Genomic DNA, 14781 nt, shown 5'->3' on the forward strand with positions numbered 1-14781 from the left:
GGTACTCTGAGTCAATTCCTAGGCCTGCTCCTGAGAACAGACTAGCTGCTGTTGCCAAGCAGAACCAAATAATGACTGAGTCCCGTGATTATTTGCTGGCTGCTGATATCTATCTCCCTCCTCCCTTACTCAACAGAGGAATCTACAGCTGTTCCAAACTGGGAGCTGGAGCTGGGGGGGGGGGCAGTTGGATGATGTCAAGACTCAGGGATACAAATAGAGCTCCAACTGTCGTCCCAACTCTGACTTCTCACCCGGAGCAGCTGTCGCCTTCCTGCCTGACCCGTCAAGCCGCCACCATGAACCAGTCCTTCTCCACCCAGAGGGTCTCCTCATACCGCCGTACCTTTGGGGGGGCAGCGGCACCTTCCTTCCCACGGGCTTCCTTCGGCACCAAGGGCTCTTCTGCCAGCTCCATCGCTTCCCGGGTCTACCAAGTGTCCCGTGGTGCTGCAGTGCCCACCCTTTCTAGCTTCCGAGCCAGCTACTCAGCCCCGCTGCGTTCGGCCTATCAAGGTGCCGGCGAGGTCCTTGACTTCTCCCTAGCTGATGCCATGAACCAGGAATTCCTGCAAACCCGTACTAATGAGAAGGTGGAACTGCAGGAGCTCAATGACCGCTTTGCCAATTACATTGAGAAGGTCCGTTTCCTGGAGCAGCAGAATGCCCTCATGGTGGCTGAAGTCAATCGACTCAAGGGCAAGGAGCCCACGCGCATAGCCGAGATGTATGAGGAGGAGCTGAGGGAGCTGAGGCGCCAGGTGGAGCTGCTGACCAACCAGCGAGCACGTGTGGATGTGGAGAAGGACAACCTAATAGATGATCTCCAGAAGCTGAAACAGAGGTGAGCCTGAGGTCCATGACTTGCTGCCATATTTTTTTCTCTAAGCTCATCCCTGTCTTTTTATGTTTATCTGTAAATCTAAGGTTTCTTCCTGGTCACGAAGAGGTTCACTTCCCTGACCAGAGATGGAGGAAACAGGAAAAGGTAGCACCAATCACAGCAGGAGAGAGTGCTTTGCCAGCCCTGACCTCCCAAACAGCAATGCAAAGTATCACTAATTGAATGTCATATTTGCCAGGCCCTGGATTGCCACTGTCACTGAGCAACTTTTACCTTGAAGTTGCGCTTCTCTCCAAGCTTCTTGTGCTCTGCCCTGAGGTTGCTACCATGATGCTCAAGGGATATTCTGTCTCATTGGGCCCGTGGCAAAATGCATTCTTTGAATAAAGGCTCAGAATGTGCCCAATGACTTCCCTGACATACCACGCTCTCTTTATAAAGCTTTCCCTCTTTAGACATTTAAGACTTTTTTGGTCTAAAAGAGTCATCTGAAAGAGGAAGGCAAGTATCTAAAAACCTAGTACTTAAGCCTGATGAGAAAATATTTGTAAGGTTTATTTCTGGTGCAGGGAAGCATACTTATTCAGAAGTCAATGTACAGGAAGGTCATCAAGGAATCCCTGCCTTTTTTAATAATTGGATTAGGAGACTAAATTGTACTCATCAAACATTCTGTTTGGACTTGGACCCCATGGAAAATTACACATGTAATTTCCCTGGGGGAGCTGGGGGTGTTGAAGACCTACATGAAGCTCTGGCGTGGGCTGGTCCATGAAGTCACGAAGAGTCGGAAGCGACTAAACGAATAAACAACAATTTTATTTTATGCAGGGAGTGGATAATTCTTCCTTATCAAACACTGGGGTTTGGTCTTATATGGGGATATCTTTAGCTTAATTCCATGCCAGTTATGTTTGTGTCTTTCCATGAGGTCACTCTTGGTTTTTTCCCTGCATGATGCCGATCGTCTATTTATGTCCCAACTAAGCCCCTGACTTGCTCAGGATCTATGTGCCACAAGCATATGATGATGACCTATCTCTATGCGTTTGTCTAAGGGCTAAGTTGAAATAAAGAAAAATGACATCCTGAACATTAGGGATAGGGTGAGTTCTAAAACTTTTAAATTAATTAGCTCCAAGTGAGAGCCAGAAACCCAGTTCCTTCTGGGGTTGCACATTAAATATATTAAAATATATTAAATATATTAATGGTTTGGTAATAGAATCCCTCTTCTACAGTGCCTTCATCATTTAAAAAAAAATGTACAGTAAAGAACTGAAAGAGGTGCAGGTGTCAAGATACCATGTTATCCAGCACACCTTCCAGTTCTATAAATCTTTCTGCCAAAATGTCTCTTCTACTTATGAGAAAAAAATCCAGTTTCACTTTATTAGGAAAAGTGACTCCCCTGGCAGTCCTCTGATGTTGGTCTTCTCTGCATGTCAGCAGATTCTTCAAGACCCCCTACAGTTTGTACTAGTATAGTTGCAGCTATTGCAGCCCTAAAGATTACCCCTCAGCTTGATTTGAGTAACAGCTGGGTTCACAAATCATGCCCAGTCATGGTTTGCTTTCTCTGGAAGGCTCAATAGTTGGGTTCACAGGATGTGCCTTGGCACACCTTGTACTAGCAATGGAACAGGATTAATGCTATAACGTCAGGAGAGAGATGAAAATAATTTAACAGCTTGTGAAGACTCTGGGCTCTTCAGTAGGAGGGCTCTTTGGTACCCTGCTTCTGGAAGGACAAGACCTAGTCCCTTACTCTATGGCTGATCCTCTTTGAGGCTTTCTCTTATCCTTCAGATTTAGCTTCCTTGTGATTGACAAGGCACAAGTGGACCCTGCCGGAAGAAGGCAGCAGTGAGACAGCAAGGTTGAGTATGTTGACAGGAAGTGTGGATACATAAGAGAGGAGAAATTCACACAAAGAATCTGGGGGGCAAAGTCCTTTAACCAGGCATTGTTAGAATGATCTCCTGAATCTGTGAGCAGATGTGCACTGATTTGGGAATCATCATTTTAATCCTTGGTTCTTTATAGTATACACCAACTGTGATCTTTGGCTTGAGTGTTTAGTGCTTGGAGAGAGTTGCCTGTGAAGCAAAGGATAGATTTATTTCTAGTTTGAATTGTAGCAAATTGAGGGTCCTAGACTTATAGTGATGTAGCAAATTGCATCATTTGTCCTCTTGTTGTGCTCTTTCTCACCAAACCACATAAAAAGGAATGGAAGTGGCTACCAAACAGCCTTTAATAATCTGGGGTTCTCAAGATCTGTGGGGACCATATCTCCCAACATCCATGCCAACTGCTAGACATCAGAGGGCATGAGACTGATGCCAGAAAACTGAAAACTGCCTTTGCAAGCCTTATTACAAGGTTACAACAGCTGGAACTAACTGCTGTTGAAATGGTAGGTTCCAATCTGGTTTAGGATGTCAGAAGCTTGGACAGTTTAGGATTAGAGGTTTGTGGGTGCTGTGTTTATAAACACAAAAATACAGGAATAGACATATGGAATACAATAATTGAGAATATGGAAACCTGTGACCGGAGTTCCAGAACTCCAGGGCCATGATTCACCAGCTTTTCTTTAATGTCCAGATCCCCTATCTGAGCCTTTCCCAATCTCAAGCCATACAGAAGTGTTAGATTACATTCCTGTTTCTCCAGCAACTATGACCAATGACTGATTGTGATAAGACTTATAGTCCCAAATTTTGGATGGCCCCTATCTGAGAAAGGCTGACCTAGGTGACCTCATACTAGTGTCAAAATACCTGGAAGACAGATCCTGCATTTCAGCAATTTGGTAACATTCCACCTGTCTCTCATTACCTTATATATCTTTCATATCATGCCATCTCCAGAATCCCAGGCTGAGGGTCCTCCCAAGCGTTTTCATGCTGCTTCTTTGCAAGTCTCTGGCTCCTGCTCCAGCTTTTCTCAGTAGAGCAAAGCTCTGCTACCCTAAAAGGGAAGGGGGAGTAAGCATTACCCATCAGTGAGCTCATGCCTTTGTGCTTAAGGCTTTGACTAAAACAGGCAATGAGAGGACATGTTCTTGCTCCATTCCCAGCCTGGCCGCCAGCCAGATCCCACCCCTACCCCCTGGAATGTAGGAGAATTGCCCATTCCTGATGCATATCTTACTCCAGTGGCTTGGGAGAGTGTCAGAGGTTTAGGGTGAAACACTGGCCTTGGATTTCTAAGGCATGTGAAAGGCGATGCTGTTTATGTTGAGCAGTAAGTGATTTACCAGTCTGCCCAATACCCATTTTTCTGCCCCATTTCACAGGCTGCAAGAGGAGATTCATCTCAAAGAAGAGGCAGAGAACAACTTAGCTGCTTTCAGAGCTGTAAGTCCAGGTGTTTCCTCCAGTGTGGCTGGGAAAGTGAGGAAAAGACTTGTGAAAAAGCAAAGCAAATGTCACTTTTCCTTAAATTATGGTTTCTCTCCCTGAAGGGTGCTTGCTTAGCTTTCTTATGCCACTTCATACCTGACAAGACATACTGTTTCTCCCCCACACCCCATTTTAGCACCTTCTCAGGTCATTTTCAAAGTGGTATACTACTAGTATTTGGATTTCAAATTATAAGCTCTGGACAGCATCCTCAGCTATCGGAATTATTAGGATTGTAGTTCAAGACAAGATTTCTGGAGAGCATCAAGTTGCTAGCCTTCTACAACCCCTCTGGAATATTTGCAATGCCCCCTAATGTTCTGTATACAGTGTTGTGCAACTTAGGCACGTATGATCTTTCAGCATCATGTAGCTGGCCCCTATATTCTACAGTAAGTGAGATGATGTTCTGAGGCTTTCATAATAGGATGTGTATGGCACAGGGAGTGGCTGAAGTGCTCCTTCAGGATTACATACAATGGAGCAACATTTACCCTGAATTTCAAGGAACTGGGAATTGAGATTCAGGCAACTGCCTTGCCATTGGCATGGATGCCAGAATCTGGAGCGATGTTAGAAAAGGTTAGTAGCCCTTTTGTTCAAGGATCACGTGAATTGGTTCTCCGTTGGAGTCCTTCCCACTCATTTCCTGGGCTCCCAGAACTTCCTATATTGTTTTCATTGGCCAGATTCCCAGATGATGTTGGTCAAAGATCAGAGGGGGGCAGATGCAACTTCTCCGCCTTTTCAGAAGCACACAGTTGAGTGCATTTCCCCATTCAGTGAAATTGTGCTCTAACGAGGGCCAGCCTCTTGCATCTATTATTACTGCTGAGGTCATATGCCTCTTTTTTCTGCCATTACAGGATGTTGATGCAGCTACTCTGGCCCGTCTTGACTTGGAGAGGCGTATCGAATCATTGCAGGAAGAAATTGCTTTCCTCAAAAAAGTGCATGAAGAAGTAAGCAGCTGTCTTGTACATGTGTTGTAGTCCTTCTCAAAATGAAGGCTTCCAGAAAGGAAGGAGGGGTGGGGCTGCTGAGGGAGATGGTGGGAATAAAGCCCAGAATTGAGCTATAACAGCAGCTTTAATGGGAGAGGGTATCAAGTATCAGAAGTTTCATGTCACCAGGCCAGCCTTCTCCAGCCAGGTTGCCCCACATGTTTTGCTACAATGGCACAAACTAATCAAACACAAGCTTCCTAACGTGTTGAGCAAACCCGACCAGCGTGTTATGTAAACCAAGCTAGTGCTATTAGTTTAGGGTTCAGTGTGCTGTGTGAACTCAGGGAACTGGCTTAATTTAGTAAACCATTGGTTAATCCACCATAGATTAGTGTCTTGTGTGAAAATAGTTTACAACTTCCTGAATGATCATGCTGGAGAACGTCAGGTTGGAGAAGATTTTGTTACAACAGAAAGCCATCTTTTGTAGTTCGGTGGTTCCAGATATTTTTGAGTATGAGGACTTTTGTGCCTAACCAGTATGGACTGGATAAGATAGCTAGTAAGCCTCTCCCTACTGCATTGGCCTGATGGTATCTTTGGCTTCTCCAGGAAATTAGAGAATTGCAATCCCAGCTGCAAGAGCAACAAATCCAGGTAGAGATGGACGTGTCGAAGCCAGATCTGACAGCAGCACTGCGTGACATCCGTGCCCAGTATGAGAACATTGCTGCAAAGAACATCTCTGAAGCAGAGGAGTGGTACAAATCCAAGGTAGCGTGTAAGAGCAGCATCACTTGGCCAAAAGGCTGGGGGTGATTGGGGTTGGTCTTCATTCATGGGATTCACTCATATGAATCCACACATGTGCTTTATCTGCTTTAAATTCTGCCTATATGCAGGTGTCTGACCTGACTCAGGCGGCAAATAAAAACAATGATGCACTTCGCCAAGCCAAGCAGGAGATGATGGAGTATCGGCATCAAATCCAGTCATTCACCTGTGAGATTGACGCACTCAAGGGCACGGTGAGCTGTCATGCCAGAGGAATAATGGAGTCCAATTCAGAATACAGTACTTTGTACGGAACCATTTTAGGGAGGAAAGATTTTCCTCTTCCCTCTGCTCATTGATATGAACGCAAGGGAGGCATAGACAAAGCAAACAGCCCAAGGGAGGGGACAGCTATAGCTTTGCACAGCTGTTGGATGGAGATGCCATTCACAGTCTCTGAGGGAGACGGACACAAGATCGGTTTTACCTAGAAAAAGTCCCATGGCCAGCTGAAGATCCTCATCTAGGCTGACTGGTAAAACTTCGGCCTATGATCTGGATTAATATGAAGCAGTTTCTTATCTCCCTCTGGATAGACTGGGGGGATCTTTCTTACATTCAGTAAAAAAAGGGGCTGGAAACCTCCTCCTTTCTTTCTCCTCACTGCTTTCCTCCTTTTGGCTTCCAGAACGACTCTCTGATGAGGCAGATGAGGGAGATGGAGGAGCGCTTTGCTGGCGAGGCCGGCAATTACCAGGACACCATCCAAAGGCTTGAAGAAGAGATCCGACATTTGAAGGATGAGATGGCCCGGCACCTACGCGAGTACCAGGACCTGCTCAATGTCAAGATGGCTCTTGATGTTGAGATTGCCACTTACCGCAAGCTGCTGGAGGGTGAAGAGAGCAGGTGAGCACCCTCTGTATCTGTGTGTCCTGTAAAGTTAGCTTAATTCCATCAAAGCTGATGGATGGTTTGTTTGGGGTGGGTTTTTTATTTTTTTATTTTTTTAGGGATAATAGATGGCAGTTTTTTATGGCTGATTGTGAAGCCACAGTGTATCACTGCAAGACAAAGTTCTGCTGCAATTCTGGACTGAGTTCAGACATCTCACTAGGTCAAAAAGTGGTTTGCTTGGTTCTGGTGTATTGTGAGAATTCAAGCATGGTAGTTTGAACCATGGTGTGGGCTTTGCTTGTTGAACCTAGTCAGTTTATACAAGAAACTCTAGTAAAACGCCGTGTCTGAACTCTGCCTCTGTGCTTGGTAACCGCAAAGAACAACAGAGAAGGAAATGCAACCTTCTGTTGTGACATCTAATGAAATTCATCTTCTCTTAGGAAAGAAACAGCGAGTCTCTTGGAGTCAAATGCTAATCTTTCTTATGGCTGAGCCGTTTGGCCCAGTGGGACCTATGTTTGACAATAACGCTGAATTTGCATGAAGATCCAATTTTAGAATTACAATAAGAAGGCTGGAAACAAAGCTTTAGTAAGCAAGCCAGAAGAGTACAGTTTGTTCAAGTTTAGTTTTTTTTAAAAAAGAGGACCATGAGGGATAATGACGGTTGTTGGGGGGCTGCTGTAGAACACAGGAAATCTGAAAGCAGAAAAGAAAGACAAGGCTACATTAACCTTCCTTTCCCTTCCCTTCTTTATAGAATTTCACTGCCCATTCAAACATTTTCTGCAATCAACTTCCGAGGTAAGTGATGTAGATCTGGCCCATGTGGTCATTGTGTGAAAAAAAGCCGGATGCGTGTGCATGCAAATCATGTGGGTTGTTTTGTATGCTAAAAAAAGGAGCAGGAACAGAGGGAAACCCATCCCCAAGTCTCACGTTAGAGTGGTGATTCAAATGAGGATGGAATTACCTGTTTCATGCCTATCATAATCTATTCTGCTTATTCCCAAATAACATCTTTCTGGAAAGAAAACGGGGTTTTAAAGGATGGCATTTAGAGGCAGGGGAGACAGAGGTTGCTTTTCAATTAAAAATGGTGCCCTTCCTTATAACTATCCTTCCTGCCCTGGAGTTCCTGAAATGGGCCTGCAGTGACAAATGTGTCTGAAACCCCACAATTGGATCAAGGAGGGCTAGGCTCAGAACAAAACACTCAGACCAAGGAAGGATTATACATCCCAGCCTACCTTCCATTTCTTCACTCCAAATCATCCCCATCTGAAGCTGTTTTTCTCTACAGTCGGTTCATAGGGGTTTTTTTTGTACCATGCATAATAGGTGGTTCCATCCAGAAGTGTATAGGTGAGCTGAATGGGTCCATCTCTCTCCTTAAGTTTCTTTCTAACATGTTTGTTGGGCTGAGACATCATAAATGGATACTATTTAAAAAAATGCAGTATGGTGAATACTGTCAACCAGTCTTTCTTAACCTTTGGACCCTGGAAGAACCCTTGAAATACTTTTCAGGCCGCAGGGAACCCCTGCCCATTCAGGCTCAAATATAGGCCAAAAGTTACAAAATTATTATATTCGTTTCATGGGTAGGCCTGCATATATGCATTAACAGTGTTCTTAAACTAAAAATAAAGAATGAAACTTACCTCTTTAATATAAAGTTGCCCGAATCTGAAATAATTTTTTAAATAAATCATGATCTCCCAGGGAACCCCTAGTGACCTCTCGTGGCACCCTTGTGTGTCACGGAACCCTGGTTGAAAAACCCTGCTGTAAACATACATACCAGTAACAAAACCAAGCAGGATAGCCCTACTTTCTCAACATTGCATCAAAACAAGAACAAACTCTCTCTCATGTCCAAAAAGAGTCTTATAAAGGCTAATTGAGCACTTCCTAAGCCTAAATATTATAGCTGCTGTAATTCCAGTTCTGAATCTAAGCTCTGCCTTGAGACTGCAACTAGTAGAACTGAAAAACAACTTGGAAGATTGGTTAACTTTGGCATAAATGCCCACTTCATTACAGATGCTGTTCAGTTAAGTTGGCAAGAACCCAATGGTTGGGGGGGGGACATGAAGTGAACATGGTACCTCCTAAGTCTTGGTGTGGGCAAGTGATGGAGAACAGTGAGTCTGTGTTAGTAGGAAAACATCCATAGCTGCAGGGCCTGTGCTCCAAATTATCTGGATTCTGTTTTCTCCCATGACACTCGTGCCAGAGCACACCCATCATCAACTGATGCCTTTTTCTGTCCTACAGAGACCAGCCCGGAGCAGAGGAGCTCTGAGGTCCATACCAAAAAAACAGTGACCATCAAAACCATTGAGACACGTGATGGGGAGGTAAGCTGACAGGCCTATGGGCACTGATGAAAATCAGGAGGGGCAGCAATATTGCTGCCCAAAAGAAAAACCCAGGAAAAGTCAGTAAAGATGGGCTTGAATTTCTTGTTCCTTACCATTATGGAGCAGGGAGAATAGTCTAAGTTGGGAACAGCTTACCCTCTAGATGTGAGACTTACCGAGAGTAAGGCATGGGAGGCACATCTGCAGAAACATAGCTGGCTGCAGTTATCTTCTTTTTTCTTCTGTCCCTGTAAAGCAGAAACAGGAAAGCAGAGGGTGGGAGCAAGCAGAGGACCCAACTAGTTGGGAGCAGGCCCAGGAGCATGGGACATGGATAGGGCTTTCCTTCACTGAGATCTCTGTCTCTCTCCAGGTGGTCAGCGAAGCCATGCAGCAACAGCATGAGATGCTGTAGGTCTTGTAACTCCCAGAGTGGCCTTGGCCCATCTCAGCCCTCTCCTCCTCATGCGCAAAGATCTGGGGATGCTGGCTCCCACACCCTCTCCTGCACACCCCTGTTGTAACAGTGCCACTGGAGAACCTCACCCGCTCAACTGAACGTACAAGAAGCTCTCTGTTCCCCAAAGCCTCTCTCCTTCGGCTCCCTTTCTGCTTTCTGCTCTTCCTATCTCTGGAGCGGGCAGGGAGAGGGCGGAAAGTGAGGTGCAACCATGTGTGTGTGTGTGTGTGTGTGTGTGTGGTATGTGCATGCCTGTGTTAGAGGGGAGGCTTCCTGCCACTGTACGGGGTCTGACCGTTGCCAGAAAAGAAAACTCTCATCTGCCTTTACATGTGTCACACATGCCCTGAGTCACATATGTGTGCTCTGATAGTCATGTGTAGCTGCAATCCCAATCCCAATGCAGGCCCCTGCCCCTTCTGGGTCCTTCCACTACAGCAGTGAGGAGACCTACCTGCAGGCCATGGACCGAGAGAGGAAAGGGGGAGGAGACATGAGCATAGCCCAGAGAATGAGGCTGAATCACTGACCAGCCTTGACTCGGGGACCAAAGCCACAGAGATGCCCCTGCCCGTGGGGAGCAGGACTCCTTGCTTGGGGGTGGGTGGGTGATGCTTGCACCTCTAAACTCAGTGATCGTCTGTCCCTCTTGCCATGCTGCTGAACATGCTATTTTGGACAAGGTTTCCCCTTCCTGTCTAAGTTGGTGTTTCCTACAAGCGTTGGGAAAGTCAGGATCCCTGAAGGAGAAAGTGAGTGAGGCCACTTAGAGGACTTGGGCCCAGAAGGGGACAAGCCCCCCATGCCTGCTGTGAAGTGAAACTCCTTGTTTGGGAGGTGGAGTATAAAGGCCACCAAGGAGAGGAGAAAGATGCCAGGGGGCGATGCACCCACTAGTACAAACTTCCCTGCCTTGGGTGTGATCCCTTCCCCACATCCCAAATCTGTCCCACAGGGACTGCTGAAAAGGCCTGCGAAAGACTTGAGGACAAGAGAAGAGAAGGAACTGGCAGGTGATCAGGTGATGGATATATGGAGAGGGAGAGTGCTTGAGAGAGTGAGCGGGGAACACTTTGTAATTATGAGTGAATGGAGAGAGAGGAGATGGAGAGAGACTGAATGCTCCTAGCCCTACACCCCAATACATACCTGGTCCTGCGAAGAGATAAATAAACTATGCAGCACAAAACTCGTCTTTATGTTTGTCCTTTGCTGCCCCTGGCAGAGCAAATCTGATTCGCTTTATTCACATCCAGCAGCAGCAGCAGCAGCAGCAGGAGGAGGAGGAGGAGGAGGAGGAGATGATTCAGTGTCTGGGCCCGAGAAGCTTCTATGCTTTGTATAGCAGAGGCATTTCTAATGCATCCTGCTTCTCCTCCATTTCTGTGGTGTGTTCTTCATGATCCCATTCTAAACCCTCCAGGTACTGCACTGTCCTGTTTGCTACTCTGTATGTCCACAGCTGCCTTTTGGAAACGTGCTCCCACCACAGTCCCTCATATATGGAAGGAGCTCCTGTACAGATTCTGCTTGGCACTGGTGTGAAAACCCAAACTCTGGATGGCGCTACAGAAACAGGAAAAGGGGCACTTAAAAGTGCTGTTCTTTGCCCAGCAGCTGAATATGTTTACCTAAACATTGGCTCTCTTCAACAAAAGAAACATCCCATGAAAACCCAAAGAGATTGCAGCTTTGTTTCCCCATCACATTTAGCCTGCATTAACACAGTCAAAACTTACCAGTGGCCCTAGCCATGCAGTCACCCTAAGTGTGCCAAAAGTTACACTTTGAGAGATTGAGTCCTCATCCACATTCTGTAGGAAGTGCCTACTACCTCATGAGACTCTGCACTGAGAGATTACCAGTAAGTGGTAGGGAGGGACCTACGCAAACAGTATCTTAACTAAGGACTCATGCACATGTCCCTCTAACTGTAGCTTGAAGATGCCTGTTTTAAGAGCCTATGCTCATGGTGCTGCCCTCATCTCATTCCCAACCCAAATCTGAGACTGGCTATCTTCATATTTAGCTGATCCTGTATTGTGGTTTCCATCTTCTCCAGACATGAGCCTTGTTGCGTGCATGTCTGGTGTTCAGACAGCAAGATCAGAGAAAATGGATCAGAAGCTGGGATCTGCCCAGCTCCTATTGCTGCAGCAATCACACCCCCTCCCCTCCATTTGCAGGCTATTGCTTTGGATGGCCATTTTGATTTCTGCTGCTGGACAGACATGATGCCTGACTTCCACAGGCAGCCATGTGGCTGTACTCATGTAACTAGTCCAATTAAAATATCACTTTGCCATCTAGTGGTTGTCTGGATTTTTGGAGCATTGTTATGATAGCCTGTTCTCTGTTTGTTTGTTTGTTTAATCTGCTAGGGATTAATCAGTTTGGGGTAGTGGTTAAGGTACCAGACTAGAAACTGGGAGACTGTGAGTTCTAGTCCCACCTTAGGCACAAAGCCAGCTGGGTGACCTTGGGCCAGTCACTCCCTCTCAGCCTAGGAAGGAGCCAATGGCAAGCCACTTCTGAAATCTTGTGAGAAAAGCCCCTCACTGAATAAATTTGACGAAGTCTTGAGAAGCAGCAAAAAGATTTTATTAACGTTCTTGCAAGGACGGGTGCCCAGCCAAAATAGGCACACCCCTTCACACAAAGCATGCAGTTTTATTCCCTACCCCGGCCCTTAGAAGCCCTTCTCCTGTTCCCCATTGGATAGGTACTTAGGAGTTAACGGCTTATCCAAAATGCCTAAAATACTGTAGGAAGTCCTGCCTCTGTTTATATCTCCCATTCCTCACTTTTTACCTCCCCAGTCCCTTATTTACTTCTTTCCTTATAAGGCAGCTAGCCCCCTTGGAGCAAGTAGGTCAGGGTCTTGTCTGACCACAAAGTTCGCTATAACTGGTTTTGAGCATATTTTCAGCATTGGTTAGGCAGTTTATTTCCTTTACACCTGCTAATATGGAGACTGTTCCCCTAACCACATATCCCACATCCTCAATAGACTGACAAGCAAGCCTAGTTTTGCAATTTACTAGAAAGCAAGCTTCATTTGGCAATTTACTGAAAAAGCACGTTCTTTTCTATTGTAGAAATAACTATTGCAAAAACAACATTGTCATCCCCTTTTCTCACAATCTTGCCAAGAAAACTGCAGGAACTTGTCCAGACAGTCGCAAGGAGTCAAGACTGACTTGAAGGCACCAAAAAATAAAAATAAAAATAAAAAATGGGATAAGCTAGGTGTTTTTCTCAAAGGCATTTTCAATTTAAAAGGATTTCATGGAATCCTACAGAACTAGATTATGAGAAATGCATGTCTTTATATTTTCCCTTAGATTTCTTTTGCTTTATTCTTTTTTTTTAATTTAGCGCACAATCTCCCTGGACAAGTTGTAATAATATTAGCATTAATAGAAAGCCTTGAAAGCATTTTGCATATATTGCTTGATTTAACACAATACACTTTATTTAACCATGGTTTACTAAATAAAGTAAAATAAATTGAACAATACACCATAAACTCACAATAAAATATATTGCGAAGAACACAATAGCTGGGCTCACACTTCATGGCATGCCATCAGTAAACCAGATCACGCTTGTTTAAGCAGTTTTCTGAATAAAGGTTGCATCACATGCTAAGCTATAAAGCAATGTTTGCAAATTACAATAGCTAGGCTTAATGTTAGACCAAAACCAAACCACATTATGGTTTAGCATGATGTATGAATCCAGTATTGTGCCTAGAACCCAAACTGATAACCAGTGCATGGGTTTTAGTATTAGTGCACTGACTATGGTTTGTACTGTGACTATTGCACTTCATTTCACCAACTTCTTGCTTCCTTATCCATGTCCTTGAATGCTGTTAAGTTTTTCAAAGCTGTGTTCAGCCACTTGAAAGGCAGACGTTCTCCTCTCCAGCAGATGGCAGCATCATTCAAATCTTTCCATGACCTAGTGGTAAAACATGCAGCACTGCTGCACAATGTAATTCTTGTTGGTTTGTCTTTTACTGGGTAACGTCAAAGAGGTTTTTCCCTGAGTAATTCATAATGCTGTCGACTCTCCCGATTCTGCTGGAAATTACTTACTCTATCATTCTGCCAGGGTTAACGCAACTCATCCTTTGTGTGATCTGAGCCTTAGGCTCCTCTGGTTTAGCAGAAATTGTCAAGCCTTTAGGCCAGTTCCAGCCAACAACGTTTCTCATACTGTGTTTATCTTTTTCTTCAATTCGACTAGCTTCTGCAATCTTCCAAACTACTCGTCTTTCCCAGATCTTGTTTGCTTCCCTTACATGTTGTAAGTGTGCTATTACTCCGAAGAGCTACAATTAGTGCTTGTGGTTCTCTCCCATTTATGCAGCCATCACAACAACTCTGTGAGGTAGCTTAAGGTGAAAGAGGTTGACCAGTCCAAGGACATCCAGGGAGCTTCACGGCCAACTGTGGATTTGCATCTGCCTGTCTCTCCAGTCGCAGACAGGCCAATATGTCCTCTTCCTGGGTGATGGTGGTGTCTTTCTTATCTTCTCTCGTTCACATATACATTGAGCCAAGGCCACCTATATATATTTGGCTTCAGACCATCCTGCCTCTCTCTCCTCACCTGGACACACAGACCTCTGCTGCCAAGAAGCCCTCTGTCTGGTGCGGTTGGCAGGATCCTCCGTGCAGATAAATGTTCCATTTGCCCAATAGAAAGTTGGCCCTGCCTAATTAACCCTGGTTATTCAACATCAGATCATACTTTCCTTGTCTGACCTACGTTCCCTAGATCTCCTTTACCTCACCCCATGGATCTTGGAGAATATATTGGCACAATGCTGTGTGAGAGCCAATGTGGTATTGTAGCCAAGGACTAGGAACAAGGAGACCCAGGTTGTAGTCTGCCCTCAGCTATGGAAGCTCACTGGGTGATTTGGGGTCAGTTGCTCTCTCTCTCAGCTCAGCCTACTTCACAGGGTTGTTGTAGGGAAAAATAGGAGGAGGGAGCACTATGTACACTGCCTTCAGCCCCTTACAAAAAGTGGGATATAAATCTAGCAAATTAAAAAAAAAACAATGTG

General features: G+C 45.2%; 1 protein-coding gene across 1 annotated transcript; it reads left to right on the forward strand.

Moving 5' to 3' along the window:
- The first annotated feature begins 219 nt into the window (after positions 1-219).
- DES (desmin) lies at positions 220-10890 on the forward strand. The gene is made up of 9 exons (XM_063288949.1): positions 220-844; positions 4149-4209; positions 5121-5216; positions 5814-5975; positions 6104-6229; positions 6664-6884; positions 7636-7679; positions 9156-9238; positions 9615-10890. Exons 1-9 carry the CDS (start codon positions 300-302, stop codon positions 9654-9656), a joined length of 1380 nt encoding a protein of 459 aa, XP_063145019.1. The 5' UTR covers positions 220-299; the 3' UTR covers positions 9657-10890.
- The last annotated feature ends 3891 nt before the right edge of the window (positions 10891-14781 follow it).

Source organism: Candoia aspera, chromosome 1 (assembly GCF_035149785.1).
Source record: "Candoia aspera isolate rCanAsp1 chromosome 1, rCanAsp1.hap2, whole genome shotgun sequence".
Taxonomy (NCBI): domain Eukaryota; kingdom Metazoa; phylum Chordata; class Lepidosauria; order Squamata; family Boidae; genus Candoia; species Candoia aspera.